General features: G+C 30.0%; 1 protein-coding gene and 1 pseudogene across 1 annotated transcript; one reads left to right on the top strand and one right to left on the bottom strand.

Annotated features, from left to right (window-relative positions):
• Positions 1-342: 342 nt before the first annotated feature.
• On the top strand, positions 343-919 carry LOC125823128 (uncharacterized; annotated as a pseudogene).
• A 4,248-nt stretch (positions 920-5,167) lies between these two features.
• On the bottom strand, positions 5,168-11,315 carry LOC125823066 (cytochrome P450 714A1-like). Its single transcript, XM_049502480.1, has 5 exons — positions 10,891-11,315; positions 6,810-7,036; positions 6,186-6,436; positions 5,720-6,095; positions 5,168-5,636 (listed from the first exon to the last, which is right to left on the bottom strand). Exons 1-5 carry the CDS (start codon positions 11,237-11,239, stop codon positions 5,202-5,204), a joined length of 1,638 nt encoding a protein of 545 aa, XP_049358437.1. The 5' UTR covers positions 11,240-11,315; the 3' UTR covers positions 5,168-5,201.
• Between the last annotated feature and the right edge of the window lie 3,236 nt (positions 11,316-14,551).

Here is a 14,551-nt window from a genome sequence, read left to right on the forward strand (position 1 = left end):
AGGTATACCTTGTTGCCTAGATATAATTACACTTCATTTTAGAAAATTGGAGCCCATTAACTATGTTGCACATTGGTATAGCAAGGAGACTTATCTCAAGATCTATGGTCACTACATTCAACCAGTTACTAACATGAAGATGTGGCCACAGTCAACCAACCCTTCCCTTCTGTTATGCCACATGTTATAAGAACACTACTAGGAAGGCCCAGAAAGTGTAGGAGAAAAGAGCAGAATGAAAACAAAACAGGAAAATTGTCCAAGAGAGGTGTTGAGATGACCTGCAGTTTTGTCATGCAAAGGGTCATACTAAGAGGGGTTGCCATTTGAATAATCAAGCTAATGTTGATTCTTCTACAGCACCAACTGAATCACAATCAAGCACAAAGAAAGGAAGAGGTCGATCAAGAGGTTCTACAAAACATGAATGTTTATAGTAATTCATTTAGTTCTTATTTTACATCTTAATCAGTCTAATATTTTTGTTAATCAACTTATATTATAGGCTAGTGCTACTGGAAGGGGAAGAGGAACTACAATTGGTAATGGAACAGGGATTGGTGTTGATGCTGATGATTTTGGTGCCACTGGAAGGGGAAGAGGAACTGGAACTGGTTTAGCTGGAAGGGAAGAGGAACTGGTGTAGCTGTTACTGCTACTAATGTTCTTGGTGCTACTGGAGGAGGGAAGAGGCCAAGAATGGTTGGAATAGGGATACTACATACACAGAGTAGTTTTACAATCTACAATGTAAGTTGTCTTAATTATTTACGTACTTTTCAATTTTAACTTATCAAGCATCTAAGACAACATATTTTTGTGAATCTAGCCTGGAATGCCTATGAACTCTTCAATAGTGACTGGAAATCTTGGGCATCATAAACCAAGATCAGGCTTAAAATGGAAAGGAAAGTTGTAACTCAACAAGGTCTTCAAGAGATGAGAGAAAACAAAAGAATGAGAACAAGGTCCAATGCTGCTGAAGTTTGATATGGAGACTGCTTTAGTTTGAATTTTAGCTGTTTTTGGAATAATTATGCAGTTGTGACTACTTTAGTTTGATATTTTAGTTGTTTTTGGAACAATTATGCAGTTGTGACTGCATTAGTTTGATCTGTTTGTTTTTTAAACAATTATGTTGCAGCTGTGACTACATTAGTTTGATCTATGTTTGTTTTTGAAACAATTATGCAGTTGTGACTGCATTAGTTTGATCTGTTTGTTTTTTAAACAATTATGATGCAGCTGTGACTGCATTAGTTTGATCTATGTTTGTTTTTGAAATAATTATGTAGCTGTGACTGCATTAATTTGATCTATATTTGTTTTTGAAACAATTATGCAGACAGTTTTGCATTACTTTTATGTGTACAATTATGCAGTTATGACTGCAATTTAGTGAATGTAGTTGTAAATAAAACACAAACAAAATACACAAACAAGCAAATTACATTAAGAGACTAAGAAGAACACAAAGTTCATTACAAAAGAGTCTTGCACCTAACATAAATAGTGCTACACTACACCAACATTGATCTCACTACATCAAGAGCTTAAGGTAACTTCATTGAACCTCTCTTCATATATATCACCCAGAACCAATAACTTATAGCTATAACCACAACACAACAACAAGCTACAACAAAAAAGAGCACATTTTGCCATGTTCTTCTCCATTTATTCTACATTCCTTTCATCTTCTCAACCCCTTCTTGCAACATTTTCAATTTCATACCTAGGCAATCATCATCTTGTTTGAAATCTCCAGGCTTGTCAACTTCTTTGGTAACCTCAACCAATTCAAATGCAATGGCTGATGTTTGAGAGGATTCTACTATATTCTCAAGCTCACCTAATTTCTGTATTAGTTTAGGAATCACAAATTTCGACCTCGGATCAATATTTTCTTTATCCTTCCAACACCAAAAGTGGCAAGATCTAGGACCCTTCAATAATGCAAAAGGATGAAGGAATTAGTGGTTAATCAAAATTCTTAATCGGCTAAAAAAATGAAACAAAAATGATATTTACCCCATAATAAGGACATGACCAATATCTTCTTTCGGGGTTATTTGAAGTCCAAGATGTTTTCAAATGCACCACAAGTCCATGATTACAATTTTTTTTCTTCGTAGTATAATCATCTTCTTCCATACAAAGGTTTGTCAAGTTAATTGATCGCATTGTGTGCACAATTTTGTGCAAAAAGTAACGAGAATCTAAAAAAAATAGATAATAAGGAAAAGGGAGGAAACAAAAATCAAAATAATAGATGAAGAATAATAAGTTTGAATAACAATTATTCCTTCAAAGATTCAACTTTTAGGTTTGAAGAGCTAAGATTTGAGAAAAATTAGGGGCTTAATACATCAGATGGTCATTCAACTATCCACTTTTGCCTCAGAAAGTCACTCAACTTTTAATTTTCACTAAAAAGTCACCATGTGAGTGACTTTCTGAGAAAAGACTGGACAGTTGAGTGACCATCTGAGGTATTAACCCTAAATTAGGTCACCATTTTTCAATGATTGGGTTGGTGAGGGAGAAGAGGAAATTAAGGTTCTTTAAAAGTGAAGGTGGATCTTCAAATACGTAATAGGTCGGATATTACTGTTGGAGGGGAATATTTGATTTTAAAAAAATGTTAAAAGATGAATAACGTGTTGTTCTAAGCTGTATCAACACGCACACAAGGCTGGTGTTCGGAGGGTTGAAAATAATTCACATCAAATATTTTAAGGGGGGTATATAAACACCCGTGTAGTTTAAGTACTAAAGTAAGTTCTCGAGTCAAGTTCAAGTTTTTTTTAATGTATTTTCTCTTTTTAAAAATTAATCCAATTGCCATGGGTCATCGCTTATTTGGTCCATTTGCTATGTATGAGCGTTTGAAATGCACACATATTTCTCTTTTATTTGACTATCATTTTGTGTTAAATAGGTATATATTTGTTAAGGTTTAAGGGGTCGTTTGGTAGGGGGGAATGCAGGGATTAATAACGCAGAGATTAATAATGCAGAGATTAGTAGTGCTGGGATTAGTAATGCAGGGTATATGTTTTCTATCAAGTGTTTGGTTCATTGCTTTTGACCTCATCTTGTTTTTGGACTAGAACTCTACAAAAAGCTTCTTTCCAATTATACCCTTGCATTATTATGAGATGTTCTATTTTATGTAATCGATCAAGGTAGATAATTGTCGAGACAATATTATTTTTTTATGACCTTCTAACTAGCTAGGAGAAACAATTTTGTTGTCATGTTTGCGATTTTCTCACTTGAATTATTTGAGGGTAAACAATTATTATCTTAATAAATTAATGTCTTAAAAAACGTTAATTTTTAATTTAGAATAGATAGACCATCTACTTTAAAACCGAAAAGACGGCAAACAATAGCAAAATCCAATAAATCATCTACATTTACACATAAAAATTACAAGTTGTAGTTTTAATGTGTATGCAATTTATAAATGGTTCAAAATACAAATAATTAGAAACCACGTATAAATCAACAAATAATATATTAAATTAAGATCACAAACATCATGTGGTGATATATTTGCCTTTTCAATTAGTAAATGTTAAAGAACTCACATTTTAAATATTGTATTGATATGTATTGCATTTATTTATTAACAAACAACTCTCTCTAAATAATAAAATTTGTTAGTTAATTTATTTAAATAAATTTTCTAGTACAAATATAAAACATAAAATCAAGAAAATAAATAAAATGATTTGAGGGATATTTTTGTCTTTACATAGATAATCCCATACTTAAATCCAATGTATTACTAATACCACCAAATGAAAGGTATTAGTAATACATCCTATAATACTATGCAAGGTGTATAACTAATCCATGGATTAGTTATACTTAGGCCCAAAAATTCTATCAAACATAATACTAAATAATACCATACATAAGACACGGACTATTTCTCCTAATACCTCCTACCAAACGACCCCTAAGTGTTCAATAGGTACAAGCCTAAATTGAAGTGTCTAAGTGAAATATGCTGACAACTTTAAGGGGCCGCATATTACTTAAGCGTAAATTTATTTGTTCACTTCACTTGTATCCCATCTGATTGCCATCGTAGGAACTTTAGTATTCTCTATTGTAATTCAAGCTCTCGCTTTTTTGGTGATGTTGCTAGACAATTATATTCATTCTTGACTTGTCCATTACTCTTGCTTGTTGCTTTGATTATATTCACTAACAAGAAATTTAGCATCAAGAACAAATTATTTGGTAGTTATAATTTGTATGCCCTTGAGGGCCAATATCTTATGAAGTCAATGGCTATACTTTAAAGGCTATTGATTAAAAGGGTATTTATAGAAGTCCATTTGATGAGTATTTCAACGAATAATCCATTCACAAATGTTCAACATTTTTGGCAAAGAAAATTTATATTCAAGCGCAATTTTGACTTCCAATTATGAACTTTTTTCTTTAATGTCAACCAAACATTGTCCTAACACCTTATTGATTATTGTCCAAATATCTTTTCTTTAATTTTGTTTATTTATGGGTCCATTTGTCATGTCAATTTCTTATTAATACTTGATATATTTAGTTAAGTGATTTTGAAAGATAAAAGTATTAAGTTGAGTAATTTTATTAATACAAAACAAAGTTTAATGACTTTATTAGATACATTCTCATAGTTCGGTAACCTTTTAAGATATTAACCCAGAACAATCTCTAATGCCACTAGCCAAATATCCCATTCAGAGACCATTTTTAGCGTTAATTGCACGATTTGCCCTTCAAATGGATTGATCTTTAATTTTTTACATTTAGAAGTCGAACTCATGTCTAGTGGGATGGATATAAGCTCTTTAAGAGCGCATAACCTAACTTAAGAAATATTATAATGCAAAAATATAAACTTATGTCTCACTAAAAAGTTATTTACCTTAGCAGACCAACACAAAATACTTACATAGGCATAAAAGTGCAAATAACCCCATCTTTATGTTAGCAAAAGGGGAAACATAACTAGTAAAGGGTGGGCTAAAATCTTAAAACAAAGAAAGTAATGAGACTAGATGCACTAGTCTCTACTAGTATTACACATCTAAGTAATTATATTTATGTATTGACATTTGCACTTTCAAAACAAGCTGAAAATAACAGAACAAAGTAAGAGGAAGAGTTTACTAATGTTGAAGCATACTATATCTAGTGTGTCAACATTGCTTCAATCTCTCAACAAGAATGTGTACTCCATGGCCTGGCTCTACAATCATCCTATAAGCCGGCGAGTGTTTGTATTTGGGAGATAGAGAGAAACGAAAGTTTGAAATAATGAGTGAAATAACAACCTTGAGCTGCACCATCGCGAAATTCCTGCCTAGGCAGAGACGAGGACCTAGTCCAAATGGGATATAAACTTGTGGCAATTTACAAGCACCCGAAACTCCATTTTCAAACCTCTCTGGCTTGAATTCATTGGCATCTCGTCCCCATATCTCAGGGTCACGATGAAGAGTCGGGATCAAGGTCCACAAGCATACACCTTTTGGCACAACAATGTGACCAATTTGTGTGTCTTCTAATGCCTCTCTTGACACAAATGCTGCTGGTGGATATAAACGCATCACTTCTTGAATGACCATTGTCACCTTTATGTCAAGACTATAATTGTTAGATACAAATTGTACATTGAGACGGACTAGTTATAAGATTAATGTGATATATGAGTTACCATTTTCATCTTGGAGACAGACTCTGCATCTAGGACACCATCAGGGCAAATCTGAGCCATTTCCTCACGGATACGAGATTGCCATTCTGGATGTAGAGCAAGAAGCATGAGGCACCATGATGCAGCAACAGCAGTGGACTCATGACCTGCAAAGTATATGTTCTTGCAATTGTCAACTATGAATTTCCTTGACGAATTCTCACCTACATTGCCATCATTGATAGCTCCCTCGAGTATAGAATGCAGTAAGTCTTTCTCATTTGAATGTGTTTCTAAGCATTGATCCCTTTCTCTTTCTTTCACTGCTTCCCATATCAACGACTCTATCTCCTTCTCTAAGTTCTCAATCTCCTTTTGCTGTCTACTCGGAAGAAACCTAATACATATATAGTCCTTATGTTATTAATGGGAATCAAGTCGGAGACAAAGCTATTAGATTCGATTGAATATCTTTGCGACAACATACCCTAATGCAGGAGAACCAAAAAGAATGCTTGTGTTTGATATGACTTTTTGAAGAGTTCGAAGCTTTGAAAAAATGTTTTTGCCTTTGAAATAAGAGCTCCCAAAGCAAGCCCTTGAGATCACATCTGCTGAGAGGCTTCTCAGATCCTCTCCCACACTAATTTCTGCCATTTTGCCCCCTTCAGCTTCAATCCTTTCATCCCATTTCATGGTTAATAACTCTGCTGACTGCAACATCAGGCTCACCATGCCCTAACAAATTCATCTTCAAGATTCATAACTACTTAAAAAAAAAGTAAAATTTAGAAATGGACAAATTTTGCAGCGTTGTAGTCTGGTGCACTAAAGCTCCCGCTATGCCCATGTTCCAGGGAAGGACACAACCACAAGCACCTATTGTACGTAACCTTACCTTGCATATCTGCTGAAGGCTGTTTCCAAGGACGTAGCTAAACAACAAAATTTGTTGCTAATTCTATTAATACGAGTGATTTAGCTACAGATTAACAACGAAGTTCATAGCTAATTTCAAGTGATTTGTATAGTGTAATTAATATATTCAATCATTGACTATAGTATATGAGTGTAAGATTTTTTTGTTATTATTTAATTTTTGATTAATTACCTTGACCTTGTCCATGAAGAATTCAGGTGCTACGATTTTCCTTTGCATGGCCCAAATATGGCCATTAGACCTCAAAATACCATTTCCAAGCATAGGGGCAAGTCTCTTAGTGACATAAGAAGGTTTTCCTAAATCCAGACTAATACTTTGGTTCATTTCCTTCACTAGCTCTGGTTGGTTCACATACAAATGTTGTTTGTTTCCAGTTGAATATGTAAATACAGGACCTGCAATTAAACCACCAAAACATCAAGCTATAAAAGGTTCACGAGTTCAATAATAAGAACTTAAAGATCAAATCAATCAAATTTATATCTTAGATGCACTTTTTCGTAATGTTATATTCATCCACTCAAAATTCTGAATATGCCTCTGACAAACAGAGCCACAATAATAACACAATAATTTTACATAGATTATTTCTTATGCATTGTTTGATTTAGTACATTAAAAATAACATGCATTGCATAAGAATATTTATTTACAAAGATATCCTCCACAATTATGATTAAAAAGATAAAAAAAATGCTTTGAGAGGTAATTGGATCTTTAACCATGCAAATGCATGCATTAAATCCCTTTGCATTACTAACACCTAGAAATCCATTGTATTAATAATGCACATCTTAATACACAATAGAGTGTATAATTGATATATAGCTTAATAAAGTGTACCAAATAATGTATTACTAATATACAATGCTAATACATTTATTATTTTTTCTAATAGAGTGAAACTTGTGTAATTATAGATTAATTAGAGTTGCAATATTGAAATTCCAAGAATCATTTTGTGTGAGGTATAATAATTTCGAAATAAAATATAGAATTATTTTATTATGTGTTTGATTGGAGCGTGAAGGTATTAGGTAGTCATGAAATTATTTATCTCATCATTTATATCTTAGTGATCAGATAAGTTATTTCATATACATAGCAAAATAACTTATTTTCAACCAAACAACCCCGCGCTAATAAAGCTAAAATGAGAGGTTGATGGAGTTTAAAAGTCAGAAGGTAGAGCATGGGATCACATGGTTAGTGACCAAGTGTTCCCTGCATCTCCAACTCCTATATTGTACTTAACTCAGTTACATGTGTCTAACTGTGACCCACCTTCATCTAGTCTAGTCATGTCCCTCTTAAAGGAAAATGATTTAACGGTATAACACCAAACAAGGAAAGGACCTCACATTTACACACTTCACCATAAGTTAAAATTATTTTTCTGATTAACGGTGCACCCATAAAGAGCATATGAGTGTTCTTGTATTGTTGGTACAAGGTAGAGGAATCACCCACGAGATCAGGGTTTGAATCTTGCTAGAGCGCTAAATTTCATTATTTTTATTTTAAATTTAGCTTAAAGATCATATGTGGTGCACCAGAATTCTTCAAATCCTGGGTTCACCTCTGTATATACTATACATATAAGATACATACCTATACATATTTATACATATATACAATTACACCATATATGCACCATTGTAACTCTTTTGGGACAACAAACGAAAAATATCTACTAGGAATACTTGTATGATTTTATGGAACAAAAGACTCATTGTAAGTGCAATGGGGATAACTTGTCTCTAGGATTATTAACTTGTCAAATCATCCTGCTGTATTTCAGCCCTCTGTTATTAGTACACTACTTGATAATGGGTGAAATTTAGATAAGGATGCAATGCAAGTTTTAATCAATTTTGAAAAAATATTCACTCATCATTCGTTTGAGTGATTATTTTTTTCAGATTCGCAACGGAAAATCATGTTGAGACGTAAAATACTTCCTAACAAAAGTAAATTCATACTCAGAGGATTTATTGGTATCCATTTAAGTGATTGTATCTTTCCATACACGCATATCGTTCCCACTCTCAACTCCTGACCCATCTCATAAGTTTATTACTTTATCTAAATTATATAAAGAACATTGTAAATTACTACTCTAATATTTTTCGTTTAATTATCAATTACCAAAAGTTAAAAAATAAGTAAGAAAATTATTGGATTTTAAAGATTTTCCTTCTCACAAACCACACACGGAATATATCTAGTTTATTCGGAAACTACAACTTATCAATTTGATGGTAATTTTATCCTACTTCAACTACAATTTATTAAATCTCAGAAATTATTGTCCAATAACACTACAAAAATGACTATCATCAAAGTCAAATTCGACACTTAAGTGTGTTTGGTACGGAGGAGAATATTTTTCATCGAAAATGTTTTTTTTTTTTGAAAAATAAGTTAGTTTCTTTCTTATTTTCTAGTGTTTATTAAAAAATATATTATCTTAAAAGCATTAATCTATCAAAAATCTATAGGGGTGACACCGTGATAGGGTGTCAGTTGTCGGGTTTCAAGGTGGGATAGTCAAGACGTAGAGGTTGGGGTGTCAGGTGGGTGGAAGGATACAATAAACCTAAAACGTCATTTAGAAAACTCATTTTTTTCTACTTTTATTTGAAAAGTCATTTTTCTCATTTTTAAAGAACTTATTATCCTACCAAAAATATTTTCCAAAATTTTTATCCAACTAAAAATAGAAAATTATAAAAGAAAAACATTTCTGGAAATCTTATTATGAGAGATGAGAAAGACTAGATATGTCACTTGTATATAAAATAACTAATTCTACAATTTTAATATAAATAAAAAATTTATCTTGAAATTGTTATTCAAATAATCAAATCTAACTAGATTTGTCCGTAATAAGGGTATCACGTGACTAAGTACTTTTAAGGATCCATAATTATTTAAAAGTTTTTAAGTATTTAATATTAGGGACAATTATCATTTAATTAAGAATCATCTCCATGTCATATATAATTGTTGTTTTGCGTATTAAATCATATATCATCTCAAAATATATATATATATATATATATATATATATATATATATATATTTATTATTATTTTTTTAAATATTAAAAGGTGTGAGGCTCATCTCAAAATATATAGAAGTGACATGACCTCTTATTTTTCCAGGAGGTAAAGTTATTAATGAATTGAAATGACTAATTGTCATCAACTTACGTAAATAAATAAATATGATATGAGCATCTTAGAAAAATCGAGAAAACAAGCCAAAAAAGTATATCATGACAAACCATATACTATATTTTATTTTATTTTAGTTTTGTTGGGCTACAGGGTCAAATTTTAATAATAGCAACTAGACAAATCTTGCTGAAATATGATGAAATCAATCTCTCTTAAAGTTTTGGATTTTATTTTATACTCTCTTTCCTACTTCACTTTTTTTTTCGATTCTTTTTCCTTTCTTATAAAATTATTTCTTTTTTTGAATATGCAAGTAGTACTACTTTATAGCACATTACTCAGAGTCTAATAATTATTCAAACTACTAGTAGAAGTAGTAACAAAAATGCCAGCGCATATCTCTCTTATTTTTTTGAGATTCCTACTCAATAAGATATTTATATTAAAGTACGATTATATTCATATTTATGCACTACAGAATACATTTATAAGAACAATGATTTCTAACATAAATTTTTTTCATTTAAAAAAAACTCTAATTCAAGACTATATCACCATAATTTCTTTATTTGCTTCACATATTATAGAGACAAAATAAACTAAAAACTATTTTAACTAAAAATACATAAATATCTCTAATATTACTACCTAGCTACTACCTTAGCTTATATATATATATATATATATATATATATATATATATATATATATATATAGATTAAAGAATTCTTTTTAAACCAAAAATAGAAAATGGACAAAATTTAGAATTCTTTTTCCTTTCTATTAACGACATGATTTTTGGTGACAACCTGGAAATTTTGAAGTACAGATCAAATAAACACTTTCTTTCTTTCATTAATTCATTATATTCTATCACATATTGCAATAATTAATCTGTTCTATTTATTTTTTTCATTTTTATTAGTAGAACAAGACAACAAGAAGAATGAAAATAATATATATGAGATGGTAAGCACCTTACTTCCAACCTTTAGGTTGTGAGTTCGAGTCATCAAGAGAACACATATATAAGAATATGAGAAGGAAGATGATAGATATAATGTTACCGTATATTTTTCGCCATTGTTCAAAGTAGGGAAAGAGTGAAGAAGTATAATCATGTGCTACACATTCAGCATAAACATTATTATTGTTGGGAGATGCAGCTTGGATCTTTTGCATTTCAGCAACATTTCCATATAAAAATGATGGTTTTGGACCATATATGCCTTGTTTCTTAAGTTTCCATCTAAGTCTCTCTGATGACTTTAACCATAGAGTATTATACAACATGTAAAATACCCCATTAATACCAAACATAATTAGAATGAACACCAATGAAGAAAATCTCATAGGAAAAACAACAAGAAGAAGAATAAGAAGGGAGATTATTAGAAAAGGTGTAGTGTTCTTCATTTTTGGTTTTTGTTGAAGCTTTCTAATTTGGATACCAACAAGTGTGTTTTTGAGGGTCCTAATTAATCGGATTGCACTAATGTATTGTGGGAGACTTTTATATATATATATATATATATATATATATATATATATATATAAAAGATATATTAAATGTGCTGTGAGATTTTGACTGCCTTTTTGTCACTTTATTTGGATTATTTTTCATTCTCATTATTCTATCTGTTTCAATTTATATATGACATTTTTTACTTCTCGAGAGTAAAATTGTCTAATTTTAATTATAAATTTGGGCATGGTGTCTTTATATTTTCTTGAAACAAAATTTATATATTTAAAAATTACGTAAAAAGTAGTATAAGTCAGAATGATTGTCAATTTAAAAGATATGAAAAAATTATAATCAAAGATAAGTTTATTTAAAGCTTAAAATTTGAAAGGTATCACATAAATTGAGACGAAGAGAGTATTATACTAATATTATATTAAATATGCCCGATCCAATCTAAATGTCTTTATTTGATTAAATACAAAGTCTAAGGAATAAAGAGAAAATTTTGAATTATATCATATTTAATTAAAAAGGTATGATCGTCTTTTAGATCTTTTAAATTTTAAACTTACTATTGTAAAATATAAATATGAGATGAAACACTTTTTTTTAATAAATTAAAAAGAAAAGTAAGAAATTTAAATTGGACAGATGAATTATATGCTTCATAATATATAATAATAATAATAAAAATAATAATAATAATAATAATTAATTATTATTATTATTATTATTATTATTATTATAGTGCAACAAATAGGGTTTGCATTTGGCACGACGTACGGGAGTGTCATATTTAGCGTCTTTTAGTGTGACTCCGCTTATTTAATAGTTAAACGATGAGGCTTAAACATGATTGCACTTAATTGATGAGTTTAAGTACTCCCCGTATTAATTTATGTGTTGTTATTTGACTTGAATGAAAATTTTAAAAAAAAAACAGATGAATTTATGGTTTAATATAAGTCATAGAACCCAAGGATCTGACCTAATGGTTAATATAATGGTCGAGAGCCATGAGGTCTCAAGTTCAAATTTCAGCAGAAACAAAAAAAATCACTAATAAATAATATATGTTTATGTGATTATAAATCATTTAATTAAATGTAAATAAATATTTTAAAACTTAATTATTACTATTAAATATGAAAATATATGTTTTTCTTGAATCGATTAAAAAGAAAAAATAGATATTCAAAATTTAATATTTAATTGATTTGAATTTGCGGAAGATAAAATCACAAAAAGAATAAATTGCTTTTTACCAAAGATTTTCCATTATCAAAGTGAAAAGATCGAATCTCAACCATGAGATCAACTGGCTTTGACACCTCATGTGACTAATGGCACCAATTATACTAGAATGATTAAAGTAATAAATTAAAACCCCTGATAGAGAAATTAATAATTATTAATTATGCTGTTAAATATACATTGGACATCTTTTGAGCAGCACTTTTGCGTTACACTGAATAACATACGTTTAGCCTATATTAGGTATTTTGTTATTCACAAGATTTGTATAATTTCCTTGATTTATATAAATTCATAATTATTATAATTCGGTTTCTGATGGTATAAATTTAAAATTTTGTATATGCTTATTCTAGATATTTGTATACGATTTATGAAAAATTCATAATAAATTACAATGTTTGTATATTAGACAGCGAAATATACAAACGAAGTTCTGAAAAATTCATAAATATGTAAATATAGAATTTGTATATACTTGCCTTATTTGTATATTCGCAAGCGAAATATACAAACATGCAGAAATATACAAACCGCAGTCTCCATAGCAAATGAAACTATAACTATGGAGCGCAATTATCGAAACAATACCTATAAAACCCTATTATATCTATTATGATTGCTATTTATTAAGTTTTCTCTTAATAAATGTCTTAATCACTTGTGTTTGATATATATTATTTTTAATTCAGAACTAAAAAACGTATGAAATTAAAATGCATATCAATCAAATCCTCCAAAACTAAAGTTGATAGAAAAACTATTTTTATCTTATTTTTTGGTGGCATAGGATAAGAAAATTTTTAATGCCGACAGTTTGATCACATCATTGATCAGTTATTTTATTTTTGTGGTTCCTGCTGTCTCGTTGAAACGGAAATTGAGACCGTTAGTCAATTGCCAAACAAAAGAATTCTCAACAAATAAAAGGGTTTCAATCTGTTTTTGGTCTTGAAACTCGAGTCTGTTTAGCCATGTGAGATAAAATTATATGATCAGATAAAGTTGAATTTTTGTTTAAACATATAATTTGAATTTTTAAATTATATTTTTGATTTTGAAATTTGAACCCGTTTAGCGATGTGAGATGAAAGCATGATATGAAGTTAAAGTTTTGTTTGGACATATAATTTAGATTTTAAAATTATCGTAAGTTGTGAAAACTATCAAAATTATCTCAATTCTTTATATAATCTTACCAAAAAAGCAAAAGGAACAAAAATATAATACACTAATAACACAAAGTTATTCTTTAAAAAATACAACATTTATTGATCGAATTTTAGTTCAATAAAGAAGTAAAATTGAAAATGAGTTGTAGTGTAATACTCTTTAATAAAATTGAGCATGGTCAATATCTTTAGTATAATATATTATCATGTTCGTATTTTGTGAATATTTCGCCACTCCTTTGATATTCTCACAATGAATTACGTAAATATAAAAAGGAAGAATTTTTTAATATAAACTTGTGGGACAATTTCTATATTTAGAAAATGTAAAATCATGATATAAAATTCACAAATCAAAGTTTTTTAGAGAATTTATGATTTCATCTCATTATGTCCGAATGCAGTGGCAAGCCATAAATGTTATTAAAGAGGTCCAAAATAATGATGTGTGACTATCAAAATAAAACAAAAAAACATTGTGCTATTTGAGGTGTGTGAACCCAAAACTTCTTAGTTCAAATGAACACCAATTACCATTGCGCCAAAGACGTAACGTTTGTCAAGAATGTCCAACTTTAAATATATATCTTATAAATGCAGAATTTGACATACATATATATATAACATACTTTTTTTTATCAAGGGTGTCCAACTGAATACCTGGGATGGCTATATATAGCTTCGCCCTTGTCTGAATGTTGATTTTATCACCAAATTTCAAAAATCACGAGATGTAATCACATGTCCAAACAACTGGCTTTTGTACTCAGCGCTAAATTAAGAGGGAATTTGAAAGTAAATTTTGGTCCGTTGTTTGAGTATATATGATGTGTG

The sequence above is a fragment of the Solanum verrucosum genome, unplaced genomic scaffold, assembly GCF_900185275.1.
Source record: "Solanum verrucosum unplaced genomic scaffold, falcon-dt-bn FXZP01000199.1, whole genome shotgun sequence".
NCBI classification, from domain to species: domain Eukaryota; kingdom Viridiplantae; phylum Streptophyta; class Magnoliopsida; order Solanales; family Solanaceae; genus Solanum; species Solanum verrucosum.